Source organism: Dasypus novemcinctus, chromosome 5 (assembly GCF_030445035.2).
Source record: "Dasypus novemcinctus isolate mDasNov1 chromosome 5, mDasNov1.1.hap2, whole genome shotgun sequence".
NCBI lineage: Eukaryota > Metazoa > Chordata > Mammalia > Cingulata > Dasypodidae > Dasypus > Dasypus novemcinctus.
This window is the reverse complement of record NC_080677.1, coordinates 153022564-153036311: the sequence shown is the minus strand read 5'-3', so window position 1 is coordinate 153036311 and position 13748 is coordinate 153022564. Positions and strand designations below refer to the sequence as shown.

Sequence of the window (13748 nt, the reverse complement as noted above, 5' to 3'; positions counted from 1 at the left end):
GGAGACTGGGTAGGGACTTAATGCCCTAATCATAACTCAGTCATGCCTAGGTACAGATCAGATTCCAAGCATAATCTGATATTTCTCTTTGGAATTCATTAATTATACCAAACTGCTACACTTTCATTCCCTGCTCCTACCCCCACTTGTTCCTAAGAATGAGGGTTTATGCCAAAAACTGTATTCTTGAATCCTTTGATTTAGTGTTTTATTTTCTTCTTGTAAATTCATACATTTAAAGTTTTTCTGCTCTTGTTCCCTCTTCTTTTCCTTGTTGATATAATTCATCTTTGTTATAAGTGGAAATTAATCCACTTCTAACATAAAAATTATACATAAATGTGTTCCAAAAGAAGTATCGTTCCTTCCATGTACATACAATCCTTGGCGCTGGTTAGTCCCTGTCACCCTCCTTATAGGTAACCAGTTACATTGCTCTGGTTTATGTTTCCTGTGTTTCATATGTTAAGGTGCATATCCATTTTTCTATGTATTTTTAAAATTTCTTTTTCTTTAGGGCTTAAGAAGTAGGATTTTAACATTTTCACCTGGTAAACAACTAGGTGTTCCATGTTAATTTATAGGTATATTTTATTTCCTTTATATCTATATGGACAATTGTATATACCACATTATATTTTGTGGTTGATACTATACCATAGCTTATACTATGTTTGATTTACACACCAGTCTGCTATGCCTGAACGTTTGGGTTGTAGTGAATACTTTACAACCACAAATAATGCTATAGAAAATAAGTTGTATATATTCATTTTCGTTTTTTGAGCTACAAATGTGTATAAATAAACCAAGAAAACTACATGCCTATATAAAATATATTTGATGTGTGGGAATATTTATGAAATAATGATTCAGTTCAAAACATGTCCAATGAAACTCCTTACAATAGACATCTCATATTTAAAAAATGGTAACTTACTTATAACTTTATGATAAGTAATAAGTATTTATACAACTGCTGTATACTTGTTATAAATTTGAAACCCAGATATTTCATAATATAGCTGATTTTTTTAGCATACTAAGTGCATTTCTTTATATAGCTCATGATGGAGAAACAGGTGAAAATCTCATGGTTGAACAAGATTCAGTATCAAAAACCCAAATATATGAAAAGACAAAAAGAAATGCCAGAAGGGAAAGACTCAACAGTAAGTATAATGATTATAGAGATATTTAAATTTAATAAAATAAGGTCACCAGAAGAACTTTTACTTTGTGTTTATAGATATGTATTCATTTTAGACATTTTATACTGACTTATAGAGTGAATATTCAATGTTTACAAGAGGGAAAAAAAGCTGAAGCATTGATACCTTTTACCTGGGATTCTGTATATGTCTATGTATGGTTCATGTGCTCAGTATTCACTCAAATCCTGTAAGATTCCAATACTTAATTCTTGAAGGGTATGTTCCACCTAGCTGACTCTGATAGTTTACAGGTTCCAAAGCCCAGTGGGGCTCTGAGGTGTGGTGCTGTCCTACTTGACATAGGCTCTGGTCAGCAAACTGAGGGGTTACTAAGACCTGCAACTCAGATGGAAATGTGTATCAGTGGAATCGATGGGAAGTGTGGCATCAGCGAATGGGAGTAGGGCCTCCAGGACCTCCTGTTTTACTAGGTCAGGGATTCTTAACCAGGGGTCTGTGAGCTTGAATTTAAATTAAAAAAAAAATATTCTTATGGAGATGTGTTGGTGTGGGTATGATATATTTATTAAATAATACACAGTATAGTGTGGGCTTAGTAAGAGGTCTGTGGTTTTCACCTGACTGACAAAGGGGTCTGTGGAACAAAAATGGTTAAGAACCTTTGTTCTAGATCTTACTCAAAGGTAAAAACTTTTCTGGTAACCTGAAGATGGATGCCATCAAGATATTCATAGAGTACATGGTACCACCTGGAGCTAGGTTTCATTTTTATTTGTTTAGGGAGAGGAGCCAAGGCCTGGCAGTCATCTCTCCTGGCATGAGATGCCATGCTCCTTCTCAGGTCAGGTATTTCACTTGATTACTAGTTCTCTGACGTTTGTCTATGTTAATAGCCTAGATATTGATGAAAACTGCCTGTCAGGCCCCACATAGCCATGAATTCATTATTGGGAGCCCATCAGTACCCTCCTTTGTGTCTCTTTTGAGTAAATAGACACACTTCTCTCTTTGAAAAGGCCCTTACAGCATGGTCTGGGCAAGAGTGCCCAATTATCATTATTACACTCTTATCTGAGCTGGTCAATCTTTGCTATCTGGCAGTCATCATTTGTTCCAAGAAGAGCAATTTTTCTTTAAAAATTTAGATTGTGTTGCAGACTTATTGACCTGAATGCCTCATAGGAAAATTATGGCCACTGCAAAGATGGTCCAATTTTTTTTTCCCCAATTTGCTTCATATGTTACTTAAAGTGTATTCTTTGCTGATGCATTTGAAATTGTATTTATTGGAGAAGGTATAGGTTTACACAAAAATCATGCTGAAAACAGAGTTCCTACATACCCCCTCCTATTTGTTCCTATTAGTAATTTGCGTTAGTATGATAACTTTGTTACCATTGATGAAACAATATTATTATAATTATACTATTAACTATAGTCCATAGTTTGCATTAGGATTCGCTGTATTGTGCCCACCTAGATATTTTTTTTTAAATTTTAATCTAATAACATATTTACAACCTAAAATTTACTCTTTTATACTCATTCTTATATAAAATTCAGTGGCATTAATTACATTCACGATGTTTTGCTACCACTGCCATCTTCCATTACCAGTGCTTTTCCATCACCCCAAATAGAAATTCTGTACCTATTGAGATTAAATCGCCATTTCCTACCTCTTTTCAAGCCTATGGTAACCTGTACTCTACTTTCTGACTCCATGAATTTGCTGTTTCATTCCTTACTCTCAATTCTTTGGGGTATATATCAGAAATGAGTAATTCTATATTTAAATTTCTGAGGAACCACCAAACTCTTTCCCAGAGCAGGCACACCATTTTATATTCCCACCAACAATAAACAAGTGTTTCTATTTATCTACATCTCCTCCATCACTTATTTTCAGTTTTTTAAAAAATAGTAGCCATTGCAATGAGTGTGAACTGGTATTTCACTGTAGTTTTGATTTGCATTTCAATAATGGCTAATGATATTAAACATCCTTTCAAGAGGCTATTGGTCATTTATATTTTGTATATCTTCTTTGGAGAAATGTCTATTCAAATATTTGCCCATTTTTAAATTAGATTACCTTTTTGTTGTTGAATTTGTAGGATTTCTTTATATATTCTGGGTATTAAACCCTTATTGGATATGTGGTTTCCAAATATTTTTCCCATTCTGTAGGTTGGCTTTTTACTTTCATGATGAAATCTTTTGAGGCACAGACATTTTTAATTTTGATGAGTTTCCATTTATCTATTTTGTCTTTTGTTGCTCATGCTTTTGATGTAAAGTCTAAAAGAACATTGCCTAACCCAAGATTTAAAGATGCCCCCTATGTTTTCTTTTAGGAGTGTTATAATTTTAGTTCTTATTTTGGTCTTTGATCCATTTTGAGTTAATTTTTTGTGTATGATGCGAGGTAGGGGTCCACCTTCATTCTCTTGCATATGGATATCCAGTTTTTACAGAATCATTTATTAAGAAGACTATATTGTCCCCATTGGGTGGAATTGGCCCCTTTGTCAAAAATCAATTAACCAAAGATGTAAAGACTTATTTCTGACTCTCAATTCAATTCTATTCATCTCTATTTCCTTGCACCAGTACAATACTGTTTTGATTACTGTTGCTTTTTAACAAGTTTTAAAATTGGACAGCATGAGTCCTCCAATTTTGTTCTTCTTTTTCAAGATGTTTTTGGCTATTCATTAAAACTTGCTCCCTATATATATTTGATGATTGGATTGGCTTTTCCATTTCTGCAAAGAGGGCATTAGAATTCTGATTGGAATTGCATTGAATCTGTTTATCTCTTTGAGTAGAATTTGCATCTTAACAATGTTTAGCCTTCTGGTCCATGGACACAAAATATTCTTCCATTTATTTAGGCCTTCTCTGATTTCTTTTACCAATGCTTTGTAGTTTTTGATGCATAAGTCCTTTTTATCCTCAGATAAATTTATTCCTAAATATTTAATTCTTTTAGTTGCTATTATAAATGGATTTTTTTCCTTGATTTATTCTTCAGATTTTCATTACTAGTGTGTATAATACTACTGATTTTTGCATTTTGATATTTTACTCTGCTACTTGGTTGAATTCATTATTAGTCCTAAGAGCTTTTTTGTTTTGATTTTTTCAAGATTTTCTGTATACAGGTTCATGTAATCTACAAATAGGGAAAGTTTCACTTTTTCCTTTCTAATATCACTGCCTTTTATTTCTTTTGCCTAATTGCTCTGGCTAGAACTTCCAGTATAATATTGAATAAAAGCGGTGAGAGTGGACATCCTTGTCTTGTTCCTGACTTAAAGGGAAACTTTCAGTCTTTCACCATTGGGTATGATGTTAACAGTGGGTGTTTACTGTTTAGAATGCTCGGAGGGGAGGGTCTGATGCAGGACGGGCTCCTGGGGAATGTCTAAATGCTCATTCTGCCAGAGTGGGTGACACCATGGGGTAGAAACCCAAGTAGTGAGAGTGGGGGTGGACCCACATCCTGGGGAGGACTAATGCCATCCAATAGAGGGAACTGTATCCCTCGAGAGAAAGGGTGGCTCCCAGGGCATTGGGGCAGTTGAGCAAGTTAGGCCCTGAACACTATTCCATCTATCTCTGGAAGTGGCTCCTCAGGAAACGGAGGTTGGCTATCACTGAGGGCACTAAGGTGGAAGGGAAAATGGACGTTAAATGTGTGGAACCAAAGTAAATGGGGGGTAAGAGAGGAGTTTCTTGAGAGTACACAAGGATGGATATAAAACATGTAATATTACACCATAACATATAGGAGATGACGGACTGATAATGTAAACCATAATGTAAAACATAGGATAACTAAAAATGTAAAGAACTGTGTATCCTAAAGTATGCACCATAATGTAAATACAGATGTCACCTTGTTAGAAAGCTAATGTCTCAGACTCTGTACATCACTTTAAGTAAATATGATATGAATAGGGCGTAAGAGTATCACTGTGGAAGGGAAAAGGTTTTCTGGTGGATATGTGGGAGTGCTGTATATTATATATATACATTGCTGTGGTCTAGGACTCCTGTGAAGAAAAGCTGAATAATTAGGGGGGGGGGGAAAAAAAAAAAAAAAGAAAAAAATAGGATGTGGAATTTTTTCAAGTCAACATTCTTTATCTAAGTTCTTTATCTAACTTTATCCAAGTTCTTTATCTATCCTTTAAACTCATCGCTATATGCCATTCCCTAGTAAGGGACCATGACATTATATTGGGCTTCAAATTTCGGGGAGTTCTGGATCACAGAGTGTTTCAACAATGGCAATGGAGGGATACTGGTATGGGATACCAATGACAGATGATATATGACTGACAGGGAGCTGTACAGAACATATGTCCAGGGTGCATGGTAATGTTTGGATATACTCATAGTGGCAACAATTAAAAACCACAGTAGGGGGGGTACTGGGTTCCCGGCCAGTGGTGCTCTGTCGTGGTCCCTAGGGGAGCAGCGACAGTCTCCCAGGTACAGTGGTGGGGACCGGGAGGGAGTGAGGGTTCAACAGTGAGCCCCTGATACTAATGACTATGCTTGTGAGCTGATAAACCCAAAATAATAACAAGGCCTAGAGCAACTTTGTGCCTGGGAATTTCCTTCTGTCAGCCTTCATGTTACTCAAATGTGGCCAGTCTCGAAGCCAAACTCAGCATGTAAATGCAATGCCTTCCCCCCAGCGTGGGACATGACACCCGGGGATGAGCCTCCCTGGCAACGAGGGACCACTATCAACTACCAACTGATGATGCAACTGGAAAATGACCTTATACGGAAGGTTCAATGCGGATCAGCAGAATATCCATGTCTACATAAAATACCATGACTTTAAAATGCTGTTTGACCTAAAGTAAGGGGGAAATGGAAAGGAGAAATGAGTTTATATGGCTACGAGTTTCTAAAAAAGAGTCTGGAGGCTGGCAGAAGGTTTGCCCTCATGCACAACTGAGCAGAGTCAGAGAGACAGATAAAGCAGATACAACCCCCAGATATTGGTTCCTTTGAGGGCTAAAGAGACCCATGGGAGTTATGGTCATGGCTGATGGGGTTAACTACCAGGGCAGATGGCCCCTCTTTGGAAATGGTGTTTATGTGTGATGAATCTGGACTCAGATGGGATCTCCCTTCATAAGACTTTCATGCTAATGTGCTGGAGGTGCAGTTAATGTTGGGGTTTAAGATATATTTAGGGGATTTGAATCTCTGGACTGACAATGTGATAGCCAGATCCTGAGCCTCAACAGATTCCAGCACCTACAATCTGATTTATTGGACTTACCACACTCAGCTAAGATGGAGGTGAAGAAGGACAACCACCACACCATGGAGCCTAGAGTGATTACAACTGAAAATGGGAGGATTGCATCCAGCATCCAGGTGGAATCTGAGCCTCCTCTTGACATAAAGGTGCAATGGACACAACCAATCCAGTGTCCACATAGAAGAGGTGGCATTGGATTGGGAAAAGTAGACATAATGGACAAAGGGTATGGGGAAAGGCAGGAAGAGATGAGAGGTGGAGGCATCTTCGGGACATGGAGCTGCCCTGGATGGTGCTTCAGAGGTAATCACCTGACATTGTAAATCCTCACAGGGCCTACATGATGGAATAGAGGAGAGTATGGGACATGATGTGAACCAATGTATATGAGGTGCAGAGGTGCCCAAAGATGTACTTACCAAATCCAATGGATGTGTCATGATGATGGGAACGAGTGTTGTTGGGGGGGGGGGAGAGGGGGGGTGGGGGGGTGGGGTTGAATGGGACCTCACATATATATTTTTAATGTAATATTATTACAAAGTCAATAAAAAATAAAAAAATTAAAAAAAAAAAAAAAAAAAAACAGTGGGTGTTTAATGTTTGTCCTTTATCATGGTGAGGTTTCCTTCTATTCCTTGTTTTTAGAGTGTTTTTTATCAAGAAGGGGTATTGGATTTTGTCAAATTCCTTTTCTGCATCAATTAAAACAATCAGTTTTCCCTTCCTTCTGTTAAATATGGTGTATTACATGAATTGATTTTTATATTGAGCCATGCTTGCATACCTGGGATAAATCCCAATTGATCATGGTATATAATTATTTTAAGGTGCTGTTGAATTAGGTCTGCATGTGTTTTGTTGAGGATTTTTGTATCTATATTCATAAGAGATAGTTGTCCTGTGAGTCTTTTTCTTATGTTATCTTTTTTGGTTCTGATATAAGGTGACGTTAGTCTGACAGAATGAGTTAGGAAGTATTCCCATCTCTTCTACATTTGGGAAGAGTTTGAGCTGAATTGGTGTTAATTTTTCTTGGAATATTTTGTAAAAATTGAGAGTGAAGCCATTTAATTCTGAGTCTTCCTTTTTTTCCTTTTTAAAAAAGATTTGTTTTTATTTAGTTTATTTATTTCTCTCCCCCTGCCTTGCTGTTTGCACTTGCTGTCCACTCTCTGTGTCTGTTTGCTGTGTGCTTTCTATGTCTGCTCGTCTTCTTTTTAGGAGGCACTGGGAACCAAACCCAGGACCTCCCATGTGGTAGGTGGATTCCCAACTGCTTGAGCCATCTCCACTCTCTGCTTGTTGTGTCTCTTACTGTGTTTCCTTTTTGTGTCTCTTCATTGTGTCATCTTGTTGCATCATCTCATGTCATTTTGTTGCATCAGCTTGCTGCACCACGTCTCTGTCTTGCTCATCTTCTTTTAGGAGACCCCAAGAACTGAACCTGTGACCTCCCACAGGGTAGGCAGGTGCCCTACTGCTTGATCCACATACATTTCCCTTTGGAGGCTTTTTGTTATTGACTTAATCTCTTTTATTTTTATTTGTTTGTTGAGGCCTTCTTTTGTGAATTTAGGTAGTTTGTGTGTCTAGAAATTTGTCCATTTCTTCTAGGTTGTCTAATTTGTTGGCATACAGCTATACATAGTATTCTCTTATTGTTCTTTCTTTTCTGTGGGGTCAGTAGTAGTGTCTGTCTTTTCATTTCTAGTTTTAGTTACTTGCATCCTCTTCATTTTCCTAGTTTTAGTTACTTGCATCCTCTCTCTTCTTTTTCTTTGTTAGTCTAACTAAAGGTTTTTAAATTTTATTTTATTGATCTTTTTAAAGAACCAACCTTTGATTTTGCTGATTCTATTTTTTTCTCTCTATTTCATTTACCTCTGCTTTATTCTTTGTTATTTATTCCTTCTGTTGTTTGCTTTGGGTTTAATTTACTCTTCTTTTTGTAGCTCCTCCAGTTGTGAGTTTAGGTCTCTCATTTAAGATCTTTATTCTTTTTTACTGTAAGCACTTAAAGGTATAAATTTTCTTCTTGCTTTTTTCCCTTGTCCTTTTGCTGCATACCATAAGTTCTAGTATTTTGTGTTTTGTATTTTCATCTTCATTTGCTTTAAGATGTTTCCTAATTTCTCTCATCATTTCGTTTTTTCCCCAATGGTTGTTAAGAATATGTTGTTTAATTTGTGCATATTTGTGAATTTTCCCACTCTCCCTCTGCATTGGTTTCTAGCTTCATTCCATTGTGGTCAGAGAAGATATATTGTATGATTTGATATTTTTAAGAAGTTTTTTTTTTCTGTGACCTAACATATGTTCTATCCTAGAGAATGACCATGTGCACTAGAGAAAATATGTTTTCTGCTGCTCTTGGATGAAGTGTTCTGTATGTATCTGTTAGGTCTAGGGGCTTTTCCATTTCATTCAAGTCTTCTGTTTTCTAATTGATCTTTTGTCTAGATGTTCTATCCATTTTTGAAAGTGGTGTATTGAAATCTCCTACTGTCAATTTAGAGCTGTCTATGTCTCCCTTCAAATCTGTTGATATTTGCTTCAATTATTTTGGGGCTTTTCTCTTAAGTGCATAATTGTTATGTCTTCTTTTTGAATTGACCCCCTTATCACTATAGAATAACCTTCTTTGTCTCTTGTAATGTTTTTGACTTAAAGTCTATTTTATCTGATGCTACTATACCTACCCATTTCTCCTTTAGTTTTCACTTGCATAATATATATTTTTTTCTACCCTTTCACTTTCAATCTACTTATTTCTTTGCATCTAATGTAAGTCTTTTGTAAATAAACAGCATATGGTTGGGCTATTCCACCAAATCTTTGCCTTTTGACTGGAGATTTTAATCCATTTACATTTAAATAATGAATAATAATGCAGTATTTTCTTCTGCCATTTTACTATTTTATCTTTGTAAGTTTAATCCCTTTTTTGACTCTCAATTCTTCCATTAATGCCTTCTTCCATATTTATTTGCTTTTTTGTGTTATATCATTCGGAGTCCCTTCTTATTTCTATTAAATTTAATTTTATTTCTTAATTATCTTTTTTAAAGTTAATAGATAACACAAAACATTACATTAAAAAACATAAGATGTTCCCATAAACACCACTCCCCACCCCCCCCAGTTTTTTTTTTGTTTTGTTTTTTGTTTTTTGTTTTTTTAAAAAATATATTTTTCATGTACTTTCTTTGTGGTTACCATGGGGTTAAAATTTAACAATCTCAAGCTGGGTACCTAAGCTGGGTACCTAATCAAATAGCAATAATATTTGATTAGGTACCCACTTAAATTCAAAAGTATACACATACTTCGTTCCTATACTCCCTCCCCCAACTTTTTTGTACTTATGTTTTAGTTGCTAAAAGGTGCTGAAAGCAATATATCAGAAATGAGTTGGCCTTTACAATGGAGATTTATTAGGTTGCAAGCTTATAGTTCTGAGGTCATGAAAATATCCAAATCAAGGCATCACTCGTGATGCTTTCTCCCTGAAGATCAGCTCATAGAGGCATCTGCTGGTCTCTCCCTTCTCTTCCGGGTTTTGTTGCTCAGTTTCTGGCTTCCTCTCTTTCTTGGGTTCCATTGATTTCAGGAATTTCTCTCTCTACTCCTGTGGGTTTTTCTCTGTAAGCTTCTTGGGGTTTCTCTCTGTGTCTCTTTCTGTAATCATCCCATTTATAAAGGACTCCAGTAAAAGGATTAAGACCCACCCTTGATCATGCCTTGCTGAAGTAATCTAATCAAAAGGTCTCACCTACAGTAGGTTCACACCCACAGTAATGAACTAGCTCTAAGGACACGATTTTCTGGGATCCATCCAGCTTCAAACTGTTACACTTGTTACAAATTATTTTTGTACTTATATGTCCAAAACAGATTTATCATTACTTTTTATGCATTTTCTATTTTGAACCCATAATAAATAAGAAGTGGAGTTACATACCAAAAAATACAATACAATAATACTGACATTTATAATTACCCTTATGATTATCTTTACCAGAGTTCTTTATGCTGTTTTGATCCATTGTCTGTTGTCCTTTCCTTATACTCTGAAGAACTTTCTTTAGCATTGCTGGTAAGGCAGATCTAGTGGTAATGAACTCTCTCAGCTTTTTTTTAAAGATTTATTTATTTTTGTTATTTCTCTCCCCTACCCCCCCACCGCAGTTGTCTGTTCTCTGTGTCTGTTTGCAGCATGTTCTTCTTTGTCTGCTTCTGTTGTTGTCAGCGGCACAGGAATCTGTGTTTCTTTTTGTTGTGTCATCTTGTGTCAGCTCTCCGTGTGTGCAGCACCATTCCTGAGCAGGCTGAACTTTCTTTAGCACTGGGCAGCTCTCCTTACAGGGCTCACTTCTTGCACGTGGGGTTCCCCTATGCGGGAACGGGCACTCCTTGCATGCATCAGCACTGCACGTGGGCCAGCTCCACACAGGTCAAGGAGGCCTGGGGTTTGAACCACGGACTTCCCGTGTGGCCCTAACCACTGGGCCAAGTCCACTTCCCATCTCAGCTTTTGTTTACCTGGAAATGTCTTAATCTCTCCCTCATTTTTAAAAGAAAGTCTTGCTGAATATAAAATTCTTGATCCGAGCCACACCACGGTGGGCGGCGGGCGGGAGAGCCGAGCCGCGCTGCGCTGCGGCGGGCGGCGGGCAAGGGAGCCGAGCCCAGCGTAGCTGGGCCGCGGTGGGCGGCGGGCGGGAGAGCCGAGCCGCCCTGTGCCGCGGCGGGTGGCGGGCAAGGGAGCCGAGCCCAGCCTAGCTGGGCCGCGGTGGGCAGCGGGCGGGAGAGCCGAGCCGCGCTGTGCCGCGGCGGGCGGCGGGCAAGGGAGCCGAGCCCAGCCGAGCTGCGGTGGGCGGCGGGCGGCGGGCGGCGGGCGGCGGGCGGGAGAGCCGAGCCGCGCTGTGCTGCGGCGGGCGGCGGGCAAGGGAGCCGAGCCCAGCCGAGCCCAGCCGAGCCTAGCCGTGCCGCGGCGGGCGGCGGGCGGGGAAGCCGAGCCGGGCCGAGCCCAGCTGAGCCGCGGAGGGCAAGGGGGCCGAGCCCAGCCGAGCTCAGTCGAGCCCAGCCGCGCCGCGGAGGGTGGCGGGCAGGGAAGCCAAGCCCAGCCGGGCCCCGCTGAGCCCAGCCGAGCCGCGGCAGGCGAGGGAGCCGAACCCAGACGAGCTCGGCCGAGCCCAGCCGCGCCGCACCGGGCGGGAGAGCCGAGCCGTGCTGCGCCGCGGCGGGCGGCGGGCGGCAGGCGGGAAAGCCAAGCCCAGCCGAGCCCAGCCGAGCCGCGACGGGCAGGGCACCCGAGCCCAGCTGAGCCTAGCCAAGCCCAGGCAAGCCCAGCCGAGCCGCGGAGGGCAGGGGACCGGAGCCCAGCCGAGCCCAGCCGAGCCTGGCGACAGGGTTTCTGTTCTTTGTTTTTTGTTTTTGTTTTTTTTTTTTTTTATTTTTTATTTTTTTAAATTTTTGTTGTTGTTGTTGTTGTTGTTGTTTTTAATCCTCTCTTTCCAGTCCCCAATATTCTTCTTATACTATTTTATCTTAACAATACAATAGGTCCTACAGGAAATACCTCACATTTGCTGGGTTTCCTCACCCTCCACTGCCTCATTTTTCTGTGAATAGATTTAGCCTATCTACACTATCCCCTTTCCCCTACAACTTGATATCCTCCACCATCTGCTATCTCTCCTATATTCCATCTCCCTTTCTTTGATCCGCAAAGTGTCTAACTCTTAATTTCTAATACCTTTGTTTAGTTTTCCATCTGGTATTCGTCCCTGAAACTATTACCTTTCTTTTCTCTTTCCCTCTCTCACGGAAACAATAGCCTCTTAGTACGTACCACATTCCTCCCATATTCAGTCGTCTACCTCATTATAGGTACTTTCCTACTACTATAACTCTACACAATTTACATGATCTAACCTCCATCCTCCCAGAACTCATATTGTTGCTTTGTTAACATATATCACCAATACTACTTCACACTTTTTCCTCCCTTACACAGTTGCCTTTCCCCAGCACTAATACTTTCCTTTAAAGTGAGCTTAACTAGCAATAAGAAATTGGAATAAGAAGAACAAAGTGACAAAGAGAAGATATAACACTTACGCAAAAACAACAGCTAATTAATCTCCAAGACTAGACAAAGAAGCTAAGGAACTGATTAAACCTGTCAAGAAAAAATGTTGACAAGACAGCAACAAAAATCTACAAACCAAACCAGTAATCAGGAAAACATGGCTGAATCCAATCAGGAAGGGGGGCAGGACTTCGCACAAGCAATGAAAGATCTCAGATCATTTATCACCGACAAATTTGATGAAGTAATGAAAGAGGTTAACAGCATGAAGACAACACTTGGAGGGGAAATTGCAGACATGCGCAAAAAAATAACAGATATGATGGAAATGAACACCACAATTCAAGAAATCAAAAATACACTTGCAGCAAATATCAGCAGACTAGAAGAGGCAGAGCAGAGAATTAGTGATGTGGAAGACAGGACTTAGGGACCTGAATGATAATGCAAAACGCTCAAACATACGTATTATAGGCATTCCAGAAGGAGAAGAGAAGGGAAAGGGGTCAGAAGGACTGTTGCAGGAAATAATGAATGAAAACTTCCCAAATCTACTGAAAGAGACAGATGTACATATCCAAGAAGCACAGCGCACTCCACTGGTCATAAACCCCAACAGGCACACCCCAAGACATATACTTGTCAAATTATCCAATGCTCAAGACAAAGAAAAAATTCTAAAAGCAGCAAGAGAAAAGAAAACCATCACATACAAGGGAAGCTCCATAATATTAAGTGCTGATTTCTCATCTGAAACGATGGAGGCAAGAAGGCAGTGGTATGATATAGTCAGGTTACTAAAGGAAAAAAATCTCCAACCAAGAATACTCTATCCAGCTAAACTAGCATTCAAAAATGATGGAGAGTTCAAAATATTCACAGATAAACAGAAACTGAAAGAGTATATCAACAAGAAACCTCCCCTTCAAGAAATTCTTAAGGGAGTTCTGCAGGAAGAAAGGAAAAAACAGGACAGTCAGAGATGGAGGAGAGTGTAAAAGCAACAAGAAAGACAAAAATAGAAGGGGAAAATAAAATAATACAAACAAAATGTAACAAACACAAATCCAACCAAAATATGGCTACCATAAATAACTCTCTAAACGTAATAACACTGAATGTCAACGGACTAAACTCACCTATCAAAAGATTCAGACTGGGACACTGGATAAGGAAATACGAT

At 39.3% G+C, this 13748-nt stretch overlaps 1 protein-coding gene across 14 annotated transcripts in view; it reads left to right on the top strand.

The window, feature by feature from the left end:
- The window catches only part of CCDC7 (coiled-coil domain containing 7), a 568294-nt gene that overhangs the window by 401808 nt on the left and 152738 nt on the right, over positions 1-13748 (top strand). For all 14 annotated transcript variants that reach the window (XM_058297711.2, XM_058297712.2, XM_058297715.2 and 11 more), the window contains one exon: positions 1065-1172. In XM_058297711.2, coding sequence (XP_058153694.1) covers positions 1065-1172 — 108 coding nt within the window. The remainder of the gene's footprint in view (positions 1-1064; positions 1173-13748) is intronic.